General features: G+C 31.8%; 1 protein-coding gene across 6 annotated transcripts in view; it reads right to left on the bottom strand.

The window, feature by feature from the left end:
• TLL1 (tolloid like 1) overlaps positions 1-20,014 on the bottom strand; it is a 166,832-nt gene that overhangs the window by 44,962 nt on the left and 101,856 nt on the right. For all 6 annotated transcript variants that reach the window (XM_025050406.1, XM_015593281.2, XM_025050409.1 and 3 more), the window contains 4 exons: positions 19,034-19,149; positions 7,244-7,346; positions 4,950-5,066; positions 3,545-3,690 (listed from right to left, as the gene is read on the bottom strand). In XM_025050406.1, coding sequence (XP_024906174.1) covers positions 3,545-3,690; positions 4,950-5,066; positions 7,244-7,346; positions 19,034-19,149 — 482 coding nt within the window. The remainder of the gene's footprint in view (positions 1-3,544; positions 3,691-4,949; positions 5,067-7,243; positions 7,347-19,033; positions 19,150-20,014) is intronic.

Here is a 20,014-nt window from a genome sequence, read left to right as displayed (position 1 = left end):
GAAAATTAAAAAGTTACAAAAATAGAAACAGTTTTTGAAAAAAGGCAGACTTACATATCAGTGAATAAAAACTGTTTTGTCAGACAAAACAACAAAACACTGAAGACTGGTGAGGACTTTCTAAAAATTATACATTTTCAATATAAAATGGATAAGCTGTATATTGAAAATATGTCATGTAAACAAAAACAAATATGTCATGTAAACAAAAACAAATTGATATAAACTGACTAAATAAAATAAACCACCTAATAACCACTAGAACAAATTAAAAAATATATACAGTCAATCCTCGATATTCACAGTAACTAAAGTTCTACAAAGTCACTGGAAACAATGAATTAGTGGATACGTTGCTCCCAGGGAAATACAGGGTTAGGTTCTTGCAAACTTCTGGTCACAAAATTTTGTCAAGCAATCAATACATAACCTTCTTTTATGTCTGTTTCTGTTTAGAGCCACCATAATATACATCATCGATTCATTAATACTGAACTCACGGCCCAAAACACTATAACTCATGCTTGAACAGTGCTTATCTAACATATATTTTCTCCTTAAGGCACATGACAGCTGGGAATGTGCATATCAGATGATTCAAATATTTTGCTGCTCTATGCATGTCCAAGAATGACCCAGAAAGCAGCATGAGTATTGATTTTGGGGTTACAAATGAATTTTAGTGAGTAGGTGAGTTTGTAAATACAGAACCTGTGAATAATGAAGATTGATCTTTCAATGCTGGGTTAGCATTCACTTGTGTGACACTAGGTTAATGGCATTAAGTTCGGTATCCTTATCTAGAAGATTTGGATGGTACATTAGGACACCTCTAAATTCCTTGTTACTTCTGAATTTCTTAGAATCTAGAATCTCCACTCTAAATTCAGCCACATCACATATCAGGTCCTCTATAATCTAAACCCTTTTTACCTATCCATGGCTTGTTTCTTTCTATATGGAAATGTACATACCTTTGATAAAGAAAGGATATATTAATTTCCACCCACCGATCATCTTGCACTCACACACACTCAAATATAATCTATCCATCCATCTATCCCTCCAATTATCAATTATTAATCATTCATCTAGTGGAGCTGGAGATCCAGTGATCAATAAGACAGGTAAGATCCCCACTGTTTGATGATCATATCCAGTGAGATAGACAATAACCATGTAAACAAACAGATCCATAACAGAAACTCCAGTAGATGTAAGTGCAATGAACTAAAATAAAACAGAATAATGGTTTATAGAAATTGCAGGTAAGAAAATATTTTAGAGTTACCAGGAGAGGACTTTTTAAGGAGGTGATGGAAACCGCTGATATAATTTAAACAAAGTGGTATTATAATCTAATTTACATTGTGAAAGTATCATTCTGGCTGTTGTGTGGAGATCAGGATATACAGGGCTAGAGTAGAGATGTGGGTCTCTCACCAAATTCCCAGAGAAGGGGCGGTGGTGGGAACTGAGTGGCATCCAGAAAGTAGGTATAAAGTGATCACGTATGGGACGTGTTTTGAAGACAGAATAAATGAAATATGCCAATGGACTGACCCCAGGATTTAAGAGAAAAAGTAGAATTAGGGATACTCCTTGAATAAATATTGCCATAATGAAATAGTAAATACCAAAATAAGGAAGACTGCAGAAGACTGGGTTAGTGAGCATGACAAGACAATCAAAGGTTTGATTTTAGTCATTTAAAGATGAGAGGCATATTAGACATTCAAATATGTCCAGTATATAAATAAATAAGGAAAAAAAAAGGAAATAATGCAAAACGAAGAAAGGACAGGAAACCAGAGATAATAAAATGTACTGTGAGCCAAACTACGACATGACTTTTCCTCAGTCTCAAAACTTCGTAATAATTTATTCATTCACTCAATCAACAAGTATTTATTAAGTGACTATTCCATGTCAGGCATGGTTCTAAGTGCCTGAGATGTAAATCTTTCCTGTTTTTCTTTAGTACTATCTCATTTTTAAAGAACATCATTGGTACTATATTGATATATCAAAAAAAAAACAACAACTGAAAATCAACTGAGCCAACAATCTCTGCACCTCAGAAACTGCATTTAGTTTTTAGATGTGTGGCATGAATGCATTCTCTGACATCAGTTCTGTAATAGAGTTCCATAAAACACTGGATTATATAGTAAAAGACAGTTCAACACTTAATTATTTCAGTATCATAAAATACAAGTAATAAGCTCATTAGGTAGATAATTTTTTAATAAAACAGTTGTTTTTGTCTAAATAGCAGATCCTATTCGATTTTAGTTTACTGTTAAGAATAAAGTGGTCTGTTGGAATAATGTTTGCAATCTTATTGATCCATTAAAATAACAAAATTTTCAAATATGAATCAAACAATCTGAGAACCAACGTTTCCAAAAATGCAAAACGATCAAGAGCGTCAACATCATGATCACAACAGAAAAGATCTTTTTTTCAGGATAATGAAAACTATATCTTGGAAATTAAATGGTACATGTAAAGGGGTAGAGACAAGTACCAAAAAACATATTATATAGTGAAGGTGGGGGGTGTAAGATTCCCTGGGCTTATGCGTAAGTAATGCCTGGGTTCCCGTGGTGCTTTCGCTATGGGGACACAGATACCACCACAGTCACCGCACTCAGTGGCAGTTCACCCTGGCTGGCAGTGGATGTGGTTCTCTACTGCCTTCTGATTGCTTGGACAGTGAAGAAATAATCTAATCAGTGAAGAAATCATCTCCAGTATGGCATCTGGATCTCTAACCCCTGCCTAGAACTGCCACTGCCACCTCATCCTTTCTTCCCACCTCACTTCACCTCTCCCTTTCTAGACTAATTCTTTGATGTAAACATACTTTGGAGTTCCTGACAAATCCCCTTCATCTCTTGGCTTCTATTCCTAGCTCAGTTGCCCCAACCCCCACAAAAATGACTCATTAGCCAGCTTGGCATTTTTGGACCCAGACTTCACTAGAATTCTGTCTGGCCTTTCGTTTATTCTGCCCTCATCTAATAACGCAATGTCAGTGGTGATTTCTTCCCCAATAAATATTTTTGGTGTAGTCGAGAGCTCCTAAAAATACTTAAATCTCTATTTCTGATATAAACAATTTTCTGTATAATGTCAAAAATGAATGTAGTCCAATAACAAAAAAGACAGTCTACCTTTTAACCTCTTAGTTTAGAAGAGAAATAAAAGTTCTATTATTTAATGGGCCCTTCAAGCAGTCTTGTGAAACAAGCCTGTGCATTTGTCAAAAGAAACTATTGTCAGTACTTCAAACAATCTAATTCAAATAACACAGATAATGTAAACTCACTTTAATCTTCTTGAAAATGCCTGCAACAAGAGGAAAGAAGAAAAAAAATATGCTTTTGCTCTTGATGTCACATTTTATAGGCCATCCTTTGCTTCTTGGCTGATTAAAAAGCTGATTCTCTGGTTCTTTGCTTATTTAATGAGGAGCCCCTTAAATGCCACTGTCATTTATGGAGCATACGCTCCATGAAGGTTGCCTAAAAGACTTTACCTCAAAGGCCTGAAAGGTCAATCCGACATAGTAGTCTTCTGACACTGTTATTTTCCACACACATTCTTTCATCGGTCTGTAGTCATCGGGATAATTAGGAGACTGAATCTGTCCTTCATTTTTACGTATCTCACCTCCACAGATCGCTGAGGAAAGCAAAAATAAATAAACAAATCTAGACACGCCATTTCATTTTCATTTTCTTCGAAGATAACCTGTAGCTGAGCCCATAAAGACCAGGTTATAAAAATCAAAGTTGGCTTGTTATACTGTTGTAAATATTTAGATGGTAAGAAAAAAAAAAAGAAAAAGAAAACTCAGCCACCTAACTATAAATATTAGATACTAGTCAGAACAGAAATATATGATTTTTAATCCACTTAATTCACATCTTTCCCCTCAAAAAGCATTTTTTAAAAACTTTTAACAACTTCTAGAGGTTTTGTAAATTTAGTCTGTTATGAGTTTGTTCTGTGATTCCCTGAGCTTGTTCTTTCAGGTATGTTTTTCTTGTTTGTTTTTGTTTTTGTTTTTGTTTTTTTGACCTCAGGTAAACTAGCTGATTAGGGGAGAAGCTCCACAGAACCCTGGGCCTCTGGCAGCGGGCTAGCATCATGCGCTCAACATCTGTGCTCCATCAAAATAATCCTTTTCACTGCCATACAGTTAGTCTTTGAAACAAACACTTCCATTTACTTAAAAGTTTAAAGGAAGCAGAAATTTTCTCTCTTCTAAATTTCCTAAATTTCTGTGCTGGCAGAAGCAGGAGCAAGAAGGGTACCCTCCACCCACAACCCGGCAAGAAGGAAACCCTTTTTAAAGCCAGGAAGTACAATGCCAATTTATTGTTTTAGAGAAGCATGGAACAAAGCGCCTAGTAAATTCTTCCTTGAATGCTGACCCTCTCCTTTAGACAAAGCGTGCTCCAGAAATGTGCACAATTGCTTGTTGTGCAGTTTCCTATAACCGAGCATTTCAAGAGTACAGGCACCAAATAGACACAAATTCAGTACTAAGGAAAATGACAGTTTCTTCATAATATTTTAATATTATCATGAAAAAACAATGGACGTTTAAGAACTCCTGTGCCATTTTTTCCCCACATCCCTGAGTACATGTATATGTTACTATATCACTGGTACTAGAATAAAGTTTTTCTCACAATTTATTTTATTTATTTATTACTTTTTTTCAATTAGTGTTCTTGCAAATTAAATTATTGAGTAATTTTATTAAATCATCCTTGTGAATATTGTAATACAGATTTAGAAAACTTCATAATTAAAATACAGTTACAATATCATTCTAATAAATTTGCATTTGTTTCTCTCAGCTTTTTGAGAGAAAGGATATTTCTGTTAAGAGGTCTAAGAGGAAGTCATCTCTGAAGCTCAGCGTGACTTACCTTCATAGAGAGCTGCAAAGCCTTTTCCTACCCAATTACTGCTGCTGCGAAACTCGATCCACATTCTGCTGTCCGTAGAGGTAAGAACTTCAGGCAATTTGTCCCCACAGAATCTACCTAAAAGAAATCGAAGAATAAAGAAAAACTCCTAAATATGATTCTATACTCTAATTGCTTTCCACATTGGCTACAAATTACATATATAAAATCTGATTCGGTTCCTATCCCTATTCTTAGTAACTAGAGCCATAACTATGCCTTATAGTTACCTAATAAAGGTAGATAAATAAAAACAATCCCTTCGTCTCTATGTATAAAATGTGAGAATGTATCATCCTCAAATTAACCATCTGATGTCAGAATCGTTATCTGTAGAATCAAAAGATATATTTGTAAAAGGTCACATGATAAATCAAGGTGGGAAATATTATTCTATGAAGAACAGAGAAAAATACAAGTGATCTTGAGAAACTGGTTTAAACTGTCACTCTGATCATTATGAGGGGAGTAGCTTGGTTAAGGATGTGTCTCAGCTCAAAGTGGAGTTCTTTGTCTTAGCCAGGTTCAACAACAGGGAAATCTACATGTTGCTCCAAGTATCTTACGTTATTGCATACATTCCATTTCATCCATAGAGCTATCATCTGTGATGTGGCAGGACGGCAAATATTATCAGAAGACTTAAATATGAGTTCAGATTTTTTCTAATTGTGTAACCATAGGCAAGTAGAATATCAAATGAATGTAACGATTCCTGTTATTCCTTCTTTCTTCCCTCAACCTTCCTCAAATATTTATTGCTCACTGTATATCTGCTACTGTGCTCTAAACTTCCATATGATGATGAAATGGTTAAATATGACAATGCACATGAAATAATTCTACAAATGATAATTCAGTGTCATCCATTTTTGTGTGCCCCTGGCAATGATGTCATACCTAGTTTTAGTATGTGGCAGTCAGCAAAAAACAAATTCATACTAACAGCTAACAGGTGAAGAACTATCTTCCTAACTGGCAAAGTAAATTACGGGCATGCAAAAGAGAGCAGTGTTTGTTAAACTGTAATGTGCATATGAATTGGCAGGGTGTCTGTTAAAATACAGTCTCTAATTCATAAGGGGTGGAGTAGGACCTGAAATTCTACATTTTAACAACCTTCCAAGTGAATCTGATGCTGCCAGTCTGATAGTTACACTTTTAAGCAGCATAGTTTTAGAGAAAATCGAGAAAGCCATCCATATAAAAACTCTGATCAGACTTAAGCAGTCTGGAGGACCCTCATAAACCGCAGCATGTAATGCTGGTGGGGCTCTAAAAAAAATGTTCTCCAAAATTTCAGCTTTAGAGTCAATTCTTCAATACGAGTTTTATGAAATGTTTTCTTTGGAGCAAATATACATATTTCACAAATAGCTTTATCTAGGCTAAGAAACTAAATATTCAAGACAATGTTTTCCTCATCCTGACTTATCAAAATTAGTTCAAATTTTCATTTTTTTCCCTTAGTTTTAAACATTTCAACAGGTTTCTTGGACTTCCTAAGGCTGCTGTCACTGTTAGTACAACAGTGCCCATTCAGCAGGTTTTAGATGGTAAGAAAAAAGATCTATATGGCACATAAACACAATTGAGCAAAGCTACTTCTAAGAATAAAGAAAAAGTTGCAATAAAAAAAAATCAGTATAGGATGGAAGTGGACATGCTCACAACAGCTCTCACCTTTAAGTAAAACAGAGGGCAACAGGAAAGTGCCTCATGCAAGTTAATGGTGTGGTCTGTGGTTAAATGTTGGGCAGGCTTTCGTGAGCACCAAATCTGAGCTACAACTTAAGACACAAACTACAAATGTCTCTTCTTGGCCACACAAAAAAAAAAAAACTCTCTGAGAAGCAAAACTGTACAAGCTAATACGCTTGGCATTAGAAGCCAGATACCAAACGCATACTTAACAGCTCACATTCTACGCCTTAGCAAACAAAACAACACATATACAGTTTATCTGGTTTTCTCATTAAAACTATAATTCGTGATGAGTGAACACTATAAGCATAATGCTTGTGAAAGCTGTTCTAAATCATGTTCAGAGCTGAGTACTACCTCATAATTTTAGCTAATTTAAATCAATCTATGTATCTATCTGTCTGTATTTTTGCTGTGGTTTTAAAAAGTATAATGAAAATTAAAACGTTGGTCACATAAATTTTAACTCTAAGATGACTCTTACAAGAGTTGATTGTCTTTTAACTGTCAGACAATATGCATAGCCACATAGGAGGTGAATAATCTCTTACCGAGGAGAGCCGATTTCCTCCAGTACCCATCTCTTACTTCAATGTAGTCATACCAGCACAAACTACTTTTGTATAAGTCCATCGTGGTAAAATTTAAAACAATCTGCAAAATGGAGCGAAACAACACAAAGTAAAATTGATCGTATCTGTACAGGATTTCATTCCTGGAGATTAGGAAGCCAGGACTACTGTGAAAACAGATGCATACTAATTATTTTTTTTCCTACATTAGTATTCCCCTAATATTTTCTTAAACATATCAAAAATCCCTCATTTTCTCATTCTTATTAATACTTAATAGTACAGAGGTACAAACTAAACATTTTAGCAACTAAACCAGTTTCTGTAAAGTTAGTTCAACTGATTGTGAAACAAACAGAAACCTTTATTCAAATAGTTTATTTTGAATTTTCTAAGAGAAACAACTTAAACCATTAAAAATTTTGATTTTGCCATGAATGTCTTCTTTTTAATAATTTATTTCAAAGACGACCAGTCAGACATATATAATTATGTTAAAAATAACCACCATGTGCCATATTCCAAGGACATAATATTATCATTGTGTATGTTGAAATGCTTTAAGTACAGCTCTAGAATTTGAATTTGTTCATGTAACTATAATCAAAGGCAGATGTCATTATGCTTCTCTTGATCCAAGAATATATATTCAAAGACCTTTCAAGTTAGATCTTGCACGTGACCCTTTACTCTGTGCTTTGTTTTGAAATGATGTTGCTTTTTGTGAAGATAATTCAAGAACCACTCTTGAAAAGAGAATTTTCTTACTGCTTTATAAAAAGACTTTTCTTTTTTGAAGGGAGTAAAAATTAATAACAAAGTCATCATGAAATTTTATTCAATTTTTAAACTATATAAAGATAAATGTATTGAATTTAAGTAAAAATGAGGTATTAAAATTATCAAATAAATGCCTTCCCTCATCCATCCAACCTAAACACACTGCCTTAGATAAAAACCTACCATTTCTCACTCTGACAACAAGTATTGTTTTATTTTTTAAATATTTTTTTAAATTTCAATTATAGTTGACCTATAATATTATATTACTTTCAAGTTACAACACAGTTATTAGACATTTATATAACTTATGACATGATCACCCCAATGAATCTAGTACCCATCTGACATCATACATAGTTATTATAATACTACTGACTATATTCTCCATCCTATACTCTACATCCCTGTGACTGTTTTGTAACTACCAATTTGTCCCTCTTAATCCTCTCCCTCTTCACCCATCCCCCGTCTTCCCCATCCTGCAACCAGCAACATGCTCTTCGTATCTATCAGCTTGTTCCTATTTTGTTTGTTCATCCTGTTCTCTAGATTCCACATATAAGTGAAATTATATGACACTTGCTATCTCTGACTTACTTCACTCAGCACAATACCCTCTAGATCCATCATCCATGCTGTTGCAGATGACAAGATTTCATTCTTTTTTTATGGCTGAGTTAATATTTTATTGTATATATGTACCACCTCTTCTTTATCCATTCATCTTTTAATGGACACGCAGGTTGCCTCCATATCTTGACTATTGTAAATAATGCTGCAATGAACATGCGGATGCACATGTCCTTTCGAAGTAGTGTTTTGGGTTTCTTTGGATAAATATCCAAAAGTGGAATTACTGAGTTCTTCTTTGTCTCTTGTTATAGCCTTTGTCTTAAAGTCTATTTTGTCTGGTATTATACCCAAGCCCAAGTTTTTGTTTGTTTCCATTTTCATGAAATATTTTTTTCTATCCTTTTACTTTCAGTCTGTGTGCATCTTTAGATCTGAAGTCAGTTTCTTGTAGGCATCATATGTAAGGGTTTTGTTTTTTTATCCATCCATCCATCCTATGAAAAGATTTACTTTTCAAATAATTAACACTTCTTTTACTTGATTACGCCAAACCAAACTAACAAGAAAAATTTGCCTCTCTGATGAAAAAATACATTTGGAAAGTATTTTTTATATTCAAAAACTCATTCTAACTCGATTTTGTTTTAAAAAGCTAACATGTTTAAGGTGTATAGAAAACCTGTTTTTTAATTCTAGAAACTGAAATAGACTTTAGCCAAAAACAAAAAATTATAAGTATTATGCTTCTAATATAAAACTATAGTTTGTAACAATATTTTTAAAATCTTTTTGTGATGATCATAAAAATTTAGGTGAAAGAGGACTCTCAAGGAATGACCAAAAAAAAAAAAAAAAGAAATGAATGAAAAAAATATATCAATCAATCCTGAATCCATATTCTAGAAAGTACTATCATTTTTTGTGTTAGAAAATATATACTTCTCCACTTTCTTGAGCACAATATTTAACAAAAGGTTGAATACTAATTATGGCAAATCAATCCTAAATTGGCTTACATCTTCCCAGAATGAAGATACAGCATAACGATAAATATTTCTCATGGCATATTATATCTCAGCACCACAATGATCATTGATAATATTGTACACCAAAGCTGGTTATAAATTGCACATGTAAATAATCATTTTACAGAGAAAGAAACTAAGAATTTATCTAACTATAATGGAAGCCAATTGTACCTTATAATAGTATTAACATATTACCATTTAAATCAGTTTCTTTAAACAAACTTTCTATATTACAAAGAGATGAAATCTATCAAAGATGTGAAAATAGAGGAACACTGTTTTTTTAAGATAATACAGTAATGTGACAATTTGATTTTAATAAAATGGTTCCTTTATTTCTGTCTACCTTATTTATAGTTTTTTTTCTTTTGTATTCTTCTCTTTCACCCAATTTTATCATTCCAAATATTCTCAAAAATGTTTACAAAAATTTCCAAAATATCCAAAGACAAAAGACTCATCATATTTTTCTTTTTCAATAATCATCAACACTTGATTATCAAAATGCATAATTTCTAAACTATTTTTCTGGAGATCTCAATATCTTTTCTGCTCCATCTCTGAATAACAATGCAACATTGAGTTATTCTTAGGACATAATTGGGAAATAAATCCTGGTTTTCCCCCTTAATTTTGTATTTGCTTTAAGTCTGCTACAAATAGGGAATATTACCACTGCCTGATATTACATTTCATTCATATTTGTATTCTCCCTATAGCAACCACTAGGGTTTCAACTCTGTATGATCAGACAAGAATTCATTTATTACAGCAGAGACGGCCCAACTACAATACAGACACAAACAGTAGATCCCAAGGCTCATTATGTGGCTTCCCTTTGGGATTTAAAGGGGAGTTTTCTAATGGTGTGTAAATAGTTTCAACTTCCTCCTGGATAAGGAAAAAAAATCAGCTAAATTGAAAGTATGTACACATCACCATATTTTATTCAAAATTAAAACAATGTGTTTGGATTGCTAACAAAGAGTTAATATTGGAAGTTTGGAACACACACAGGCACAGACACACACACACACACACACACACACACACATTTGGAAGGGCAATAACTCTAAACAGCAAAGTTTCCTATCTTGTTTTTAATCTTCTATTTTAAACACCAAGCACTGTGGAGTAACAAAAACTGGCCTACTTTAATATAAAACACAGAGTTCTTTAGAAGCAGAAAATGTAATAAAGATAGGTTTTCTAAAATCAAATCTTAGCGCTCTGATGCAGAAGTAAGATGCTGGCCTTTGACTAAGGTTGCTATTAGAATTCATGCTTGAATTACAAATTATAAGCACTTGGAAACTACTTGGTTGTTTTATATTATGCTATTTTATGTAAATATGCTGCATCTTTTTTTCTAAGAACAGCAAAATAAAAACTTCCTTAATATATAAATGTTTTCTTTCTTATGATAAGTATTACCATTTATCAGTTTAAGATTACCACAACTCCCCTGAAACATGAGATTGAGGGAGATACAAGGAATAGGAACAATTCTAAGATTTCCTGTGATCATTTAGGAGTCTTAGTTGTTATTCTGCAAAGTTAAACTGATATCATTGTGGTAGAGTCTGCTTATTAAAGACTCTGTTTTACAATGCTGCACTGAGGATCTTGAAGAAAGGCAGATCGACGGTCTAGGGACCAGATGTCTGCAAGTCTCCTGAGAAAGATAATCAATGAACTTTCCGTCTGCACAATGAAGACATTTCTGACTACCTAGATTAATTCCACGAGCAACACAGAAAGATCAACTGGAATAGCACTTATACCTTATGGTGCTGAGGATGGAGAAGACAGTACAGATCTGTCAATTAGGCTAATATTATTAAATAGCTCTTTAGAAAGATATCAGAATTGAAAGCAATAAATTAAATAGATTTCTGGGCTCCAGCCAGAAGAAGCTTGGATAAGCCTCATAAACTCTCCCAGGAGGCTACAGTTTTCTTCTTGGAGGTACTAGGGGCTAGAAGAACGGGGCTCAGTAAACGATACTCCATGGGCCAAATCCAGCCTGTAGTCAGTTTTTATAGAGAAAATTTTTTTGGAACTATTCCTTTATATATTGTCTAGGACTGCTTTTGAGAAACAATAATAGAACTGAGTATTTGAAACAGACTGTATAGCCTGCAAAGCTAAAAATATTTACTGTATATCCTTTCCAGAAAAATTTGCCAACTCCTGGGTCATTAAAGTTTTTCAGCTCTGAATTGTATCATACTAAAGGGAAAAATTTGCATCTTTTTCTGCAACTAGAAGCTGTTTATGATTGGGAGTCAGAAAACGGGTTAAAGTTCTAGCTTCTCAGTTTGTCAGTTTATTTAAACTTTCTGAGCTTGAATGAATCTTCTTACCATAAAATAGAGGTCATCATATCATATCATGCTGATGTCAGCAGAATTAAATCAGAAGGATTTAAATGGATAATATGTAGAAAAACACTAAGGTAATCTGAAAATAGTAATATTACTATTTTCATGGTCCATATTCAGGCATCTCTCACAATATAAATGCTGAAAACAGTTATGAAATAAATACAAGTATGAATCTATTTTACTTAATCCAACTATGCTGGGAAACAAAAATATCAGCTTAATTTTAAAGTTTCACAGGAAAATCAGCATCTCAAAATAAAAGATTCTTACCTTAAAATCTAAAAAAGAATAAACAGGAAAACACGTGCTTTGTTTCAAATCTCTGCCTTACAACAGACTAATTGTGTGACTCAGGTAGATCCCTAATCCATCAGGGATATATTACATGACAGGTGAAAAACAGGAGCTGGATTATGCTATGAAAATAATTTTTCTACTTAGATTTGTATGATAACATCTGGATTTAAAAATTTTGATTTGTCATTGACAACTACTCCTCACAGGAACATTTTTTATACCTCCCTTTCCTGAATCCCCACTCTACTCTATCTATTGATTGCAAAATTCTATAGATGATACTCCGCAATGCCCCTAAAAACGTTCTCCTTCCTTTTCTACTGTCAGTGCTCTCCATGCTTCTGCGAATTAACTGCAATAGCTCCAACAAGATCTGAGCTCTCTCATCTCTGCAAATCCACGACAAGTTGTAACTTGCTTTCTTCAATTATTTTTCAGAGCTTGCCTATTATCCTACTTAGCCTTGCCTTTCCTACAAATGTATAAGACTCTTGATAGCAGAGACTTCTTTCACACACCAGGAGACACATTTTAATGGAATCAAAGATTTATCTATAGAGTAATTGTTAAATTTAAGCAGTACCTTTGGCAATATAAACATTATATTGTAAATTGATCCCATATGTGAAAACCATTAGATGAGTGGTTAACAGGAAACTTTTTGCAAAATGAAAGTAGTCAAATGAATAGCTTTTAAATTGCTTATATAGGAAAAGAAAAAGTATTAACCATATTCAAGACATAAGCAGTCTACCCTTGTTAAAAGATCAATCAGTTCTGAGAGATGAAAGAATCGATATCATATGCTTTTGTCAGCTCAAAACAGCTGCATTCTCAGGTGCGCATCCTGGACTGTTACCAGCATGCACTGCTCAGCATCAAGCACGACCTTAGACTGGACAGGAATCTGTCTCTATCTTGGCAGGCTCAATCCTAGGCAGACATACACGTGCATGGACAATCTCATTTTTTTTTCATTGTGGTAAAATAAAATACACATAACATAAAATTTACCATTTTAACCATTTTAAACGTATAGTTCTGTAGCATTAAGCATATTCACATTGTTGTGCCATATCTTATTTTTTCATGATATTTTCCCTCCATAACATAATATATGCTTATTATAAAAAATAAAAGGAAGAAGAAGAAATAAAACCTATATATAAATCCATAAGGGGGAAATAAACTTTGGTTGGGTATATAGTCTTCCTCGATACTGTCTCTAACATATGTATTTTAAAAATTAGATCTTTTCATGCTTATGATTTTTAAATTTCTCAAAATATTGTAAACATAATCCTCTAGTGCCAGGAAACACAGTCTTTAAAAAAAATTCTTCTTCATCACAGAAAATTTGGCAAGGCAGAGATATAGTCTGTTACACCCCATAAACAAACAAACAAACAAACAAATAAATAAATAAATAAATAAATAGGTAAATAAATATTTGTAACAAAGGAGCTATGATTTTTAGATAATAACTAATGTGATTATCTTCAAAGAGATAAATTTAGTGACATTTACTATGCTTTATTTCTTCTTAATAAATATAATTTGATAAAGAAATTATCGAATAAGCCTTTCTCGTTTACATTGCTCATTCTGCATGTTTTTGTAAAATAGAATATTTAGTCTTAAAAAATCAATCAATTTCTTTGGGTTTGCAAATTTTATTTTGTTTTAATATTTCCTTATTGTAAGTGATTATCTTTGCACATACTCAGATAATTGCTCTAAGAGAAATTTTGTGTTAAAGTGTAATCAAATTTTTCAAAATGTGTTATAGATTACCAAAGTCCTTCAAAAAGGTTATTTCAATTTTTACTTCCAGGAGCTGTGTAACCTCACTGTCATTTGATATTACCATTCTGTTCCTTCTTTGTCAATTCGATAGGTGAAATACAACACATTTTTGTTAGTTCAAATAGCATTTCTCTGATAAAGAGTGAGAGTAAACAATATCATATATTGATTAAATATCTATATGCATTGCTACTTCAATAAATATTCTACTTCCTTAGTCATTTTCTAATGTGATGTTTATCTTTATTAATTTAGCAGTTTTTCATATATGCATATATCAAATAAAATAATGTGAATTAGAATTTTTTAGGATCGTTTTATGGTTTTGAAAGAGGATAAAGATGTTAATTAAACATGACTCCTCTAAGAAAGTAAGCTGGTAGAAAAAAGATACCAAATAATAGAATATGTATTTAAAACTTTCAAACAAGTAGAGAGAAAAAAAATTAAATGAGGGAAAATAAAGCTATAATTTAATACATATGAAGGCAGAAGGTAAAATAAAAGAAAGTGGAATGTTTGGAATGCAAATAAGAGGTAATAATGCATTGGTAATCACAATAAATGTAACTGCAAAAAGCACTCTCCTTAAAGGCAAAATTTCCATTTCCATGGATTAAATTGGAAAAATAATAAAACTAAACTGTTTGCTGTATAAAGGGACATACCTGAGACACTAGATCATATAATGATTGAATATCTAAAGCAAGACAAAGACATAATAGGCAAAAATATTAATTTAAAAAGTATATCTTTTTTAATATCAGAAAAAAAAGAGTTTTAACTTAAACCATGACTAGCAATAAAAAAGATTCACTATATAATGATAACGGTTTATCAGGAAAATGTAATGTTATAAACATATATGCATATGACATGTAATACAACATAAAATATATTTAAAAACTTTAAAGAGCAATTAATAAACCTACTAAATAGGGATAAATATTAATATACCTTTCTATTTGATAGATGAGTCAAAAACAATAATATAGAGAATATATAAAAAACACAATTATAAAGACTAATGTGCTGAAACTAATACAATATTGTATGCTAGCTATATTTTAATGTATTTAAATAAATAAAAGACTAATATAAACATATAGACCTTTGCATCCAACCATTGCTCAAAATATATTTTGAAGCAAAGATTAATTTTTACAATATTGATCACTTTCAGGGTCATACTGCCAACCTCAAGCTATTTTGGATTGACATAAAAACTGTGGTCTCTCACCAAAAACTGACTAAAGGAGAAAAAAATAAAAAAAGGAATATTGGGAAAATGTCATATGTTTACAAATAAGAAAAGTGCATGTTACTGAAAAATATGTGGGTTGAGAAAAAATAATAAAAGACAAAAAAATTAGAAATGAAAAATAACAAAAATACTATATGTCAAGCCAGTAAAATTCAGATAAAGTAGTTTTTAGCAGAAAATTTGTAGACAAATGTTTGTATTGGAAAAGAACAGGCACTTGAAATTAACAAGCTAAACTTCCAACCTAAGAAGAGCAGAATAAAACAAAATATTAAAAGAAATAAAATAATAAAAGCACAAGAATGGTACCACATCACGCCAGTTAGAATGGCTATTATCAACAAGACAAGAAATAACAAATATTTGAGGGATGTGGAGAAAAAAGAACCCTCATGCACTGAAGGTGGGAATATAAATTGGTTCAGCCACTATAGAAAACAGTATGGAGGTTCTTCAAAAAGTTAAGAATACAATTACCTAGTAATCCCTCTTCTGGGTATCTACACCCAAAATTTGAAAACTTTTATCCGTAAAGATATATGTACTCCTATGTTCATTGCAGCATTATTCACAGTAGCCAAGGCATGAAAACAAACTGTGTCCTTTGATGGATAACTGGATAAAGAAGATATGGTACATAAATAAAATGGAATATTACTCAGCCATAAGAAAAAGTGAAATACTGCCATTTGCAACAACATGAATGGATCTTGAGAGTATCATGCTAAGCGAAATAAGTCAGATGAAAAACGACAAGAACCATATTTCGCTCATATGTGGGATGTAAAACAGAAAGTAACAAATAAACCAGAAACAAAATTCACAGACACAAACAGTACAGTGATTCCCAGAGGGGAAGAGAGATGGAGGGAAGTTGGAGGGTAAAGGGGGTCAAATATATGGTAATAGAAATAGACTAAACTTTAGGTGAGGAGCACACAATGTAATATACAGTAGGTATATTACAGAATTGTACACCTGAAACTTATATAAGCAAATTAATCAATGTCACCCCATTAAATTTAAAAACAAAAACAAGCACAAAAAACACAAGAATAAAAAGATAAGTTAATATTGTTCTTTGGTCACTTAGAACAATACAATTTATTCACTCATCATCACACACAATATTAAGAAACATAATAGGAAAGATAATAGTTTTGTTGATTTCTTCCTATTTGCATCATTTTGGAAAATACTGTTTTATTGGTAATCATACAAAAAATTGAATTACTATGACTGCTAATGATATGGGTACTGCAATTGGCAAGGAGGAACAATTTTTTTTCAGATATTATCTGGCTCTTATGAGCCGATTTAATTTGATTTAGCCTTGTTCCATAACTTTTATATTCTACGTTTTCTTTTCAAAAATCATGTGTAGTTTTAAATTTGTTCTGAAGTTTTATATCTTTTATATTTTGCTCTTCAGCATTTTTTTAGAATGATTTTCATAAAGTTTTCCAGGGGCTTACTCAAAGAATCTAAACAGAAATTGAACACTTATAACTATATTACAACAGACATATGTCTTAAATTAAAAATAACTATATAAAGAATTATGTATGCATTCATGTATCCCAAGTCATTTGTAAAATCTATTCTAAGTCACTTGTAAAATCTACATAAAAATGTAAATTTTTTTTATTTGCAAAATCTATTTGTTATTACACAAGTGTTTCATTCTCTTTTCATTGTGAGCATTGTGACATCCTGCACAGCTCCATACCCATGATTTTTCTTAACAACATTCAGTTATCAAGAACATCAAACTTTAACTGCAACTGCATTCCCACCAAAACTCAAAGTATATCTGAATCATTACAGATGCATTAGTCATAGGCAAATGATAAAATTTTTTTAATAACTAGTAGAAAATAAAGATTAATATCAATACAATGTTGGTCTTGAAAGGTTAGCATTCTAGACAGAATCCAGAAATTAATAGACTCTATAATTTCATTTCTTAATAATTTTAAATTCTATAACCAAACTAAAAGAGGAATCTCATGTCTTCCTTTTTAATCCTTATATGTTTAATTTTGTTTTCTTGTCTTAATGTGCTATGACTTTCACCAGACTGTTGAAAAAGTGGTGTGGTGGACATACTCATCTCAAAGGAAATACTTTTAGAAATTCCTCAAAAAATAATGGTATTTGGAATAGTCTTTGTTAATTCTCTTTATAAGATTAAAAAAGTATTCTATTTCTAGTTTGTTCGGGGTTTGTTGCTAAATCATTAATAGATTTTTTTCTTGATTTGACTGAGATACTCATCTAATGGTGTTTGTATACATATGCACATACATATAAATTTTATACATATATACAAACATATAAATAATATATAATACATGTATATACATACACATGTTTATACATCTGCGTTTGGAACATATATAAATACTATAGCATATATATACATACACACATGCATATACGTACATGTATATCTGCATTTGGTTTGGTAATTTGGGAGGAATTTTACATCCAAATTCAAGTGTGAATCTTGGTTAAAATTTTCAATTATACTGTTCTTGTCAGGATGGCTATCAGTGTTTTGCTAGCCATACATATAGAAGAGTGTATCTTCCTTTTTATTCGCTGCAAGAGTTTATATAGGATTATACTTATTTCTTATTTTGTTGTTAGGTAAAACTCACTGATTAAGCATCGGAGTGTGAATTTTTATTGTTGAAAAAATCTAATAATTTAATTAAACAATAATTTAACTTCTTTAGTGGTTATAGGTGTATTCAAACTTTTTATTTCTTCTTGAGTAAGGATTTAGTAAGTAATATTTTATAGTAATTCGCCCATTTTATCTACATTTTTAAAGCTATTGATGTAATGTTAAAATATTATTTTATTCTCATTTTGATATCTAAAGCATTTATGATTATAAGAATCTTTTTATTCTAAACATTATATAACTGTGCTTTCTTTATTATTCTTTTTACTCCTTTTCATCCATTTACCTATTTTTCTAAGTTGTTTCAAAGTACCAACTTTGTTCATACTTTATACCATGTTATTTTTATGTTATTAATTTTCTTTTTTATTTATTACTTCCTTCTTTATGTACCTTTTCATTTATTTAACTGCTTATTTTTCTAGCCTCTATAAATGGCTGTCTACCTCATTAGTCTTGGGTATTTCTTATTACCTAATATAAGCATTTAAGTCTGTGCATTTCCTTCTAAATATTGCTCAAGTTGCATCTTATAGGCTTGATATTCAGTATTTCTATTAAATACAGTTGAAAATAATTTCACATTTTTGTTATAATTTCTTCTTGGCTGAATTGGATATTTGATATATATTTCTTATTTAAATGTGTGTGATTTTTCTAGTTATCTTTCTGATAGTGATTTTTAACTTACTTTCATTGTGTCTGAGAACATAATTTGTATTATTTCAACCCTTTAGAGCATTTACCATTATTTTTTAAAAATTAACATCTTTCAAAAAATTCCTAAAGTTTGAGCAATTTCCATTATAAATTTTCTATGCTATATAGTCTCTTATTTGATGAACCTAACAAGAATAAAAAATAAAGCAAGTTATATTTGAAAGATGAACCTTTATACTTATATGAGACTGAAAGAGAACTCTTGATATTATAAACTACCTTCTCCCCTGGGGTCACAGAAACTCTCCAAATGCAGTGTGTATAAGAAGGGTAGCCATTTGGAAATCCTGGAGAGGAAAGGTTGCCGTTGGATTCTTGTAGGGTTTCTCCACATGCTGAAAAAAAAAAAAAAATCATACATTTGATTTAAAAAAAAGATGACATCTATGTTTCCTAAAAAAAAAATAAGACTATTCTTTAATTTTTGTGAAAGTTGTGTGATCATAATTAAAACCTTGAGTCTTCTGGTGTTAGACAAGAATATATATTTGTGTTTTATAAAAGATTTTTCCTTTCTAAGTAATTTCTTTCTATGCCTCTCTTACCAGAATTTCAGTATACTTAATGGGATCACTAGGTCGAACCCTATAACAAAATTATGAGATAAATAATGTGGCATGCATAAAGTTCTTCCTCACGGAAACCTTTGCCATTCATTTCTCAAGGAGCCAGTAGCCAATCTGTAAGTGACTCATATTTCAATTCAGGCCAGTGGATAAATAGTTGATGTGGTTCTAGGATCACGTGAAACATTCCATTAACATATTCAATGTAAATTGAGGCTAAGTTCAATAGTGAATTCCATATGAAAGTTGGAAAAAAATCTTGAATAATAAGAAATAACTAATAAGAGTAGTAGCAAAATGTCATACACAAGGAAAATTTTTCTCAAAATAAGCACCCAAAATTGAAAGATAAAAACGTCATAGAAGACTTGAATTTTCCAACAGGATGTAGACATTTATTTACTCTCTTTTTTCTGCTGATCATAAGCAGAAATCGCTGAAAAAGCAATTATATTTTTCTCTTACTAAGCCTGTCTAATTTTTTGGAATTAATTACCAGTCATCTGAAATAGCAACTTATCAGCTTCGTAGCCCTAAGATCTGTATGATTGATATCTCTAGGGCCATTTCAACAAAGGCAGAGGCAGAATGTAATTAGCTCATTGGTTCAGCCAAGATTAGTGGTCAGAACCAT

Source organism: Pteropus alecto, unplaced genomic scaffold (assembly GCF_000325575.1).
Source record: "Pteropus alecto unplaced genomic scaffold, ASM32557v1 scaffold166, whole genome shotgun sequence".
NCBI classification, from domain to species: Eukaryota; Metazoa; Chordata; class Mammalia; order Chiroptera; family Pteropodidae; genus Pteropus; species Pteropus alecto.
Note: the sequence above shows the minus strand (reverse complement) of the source record. Positions and strands in the feature narration are given on the sequence as shown.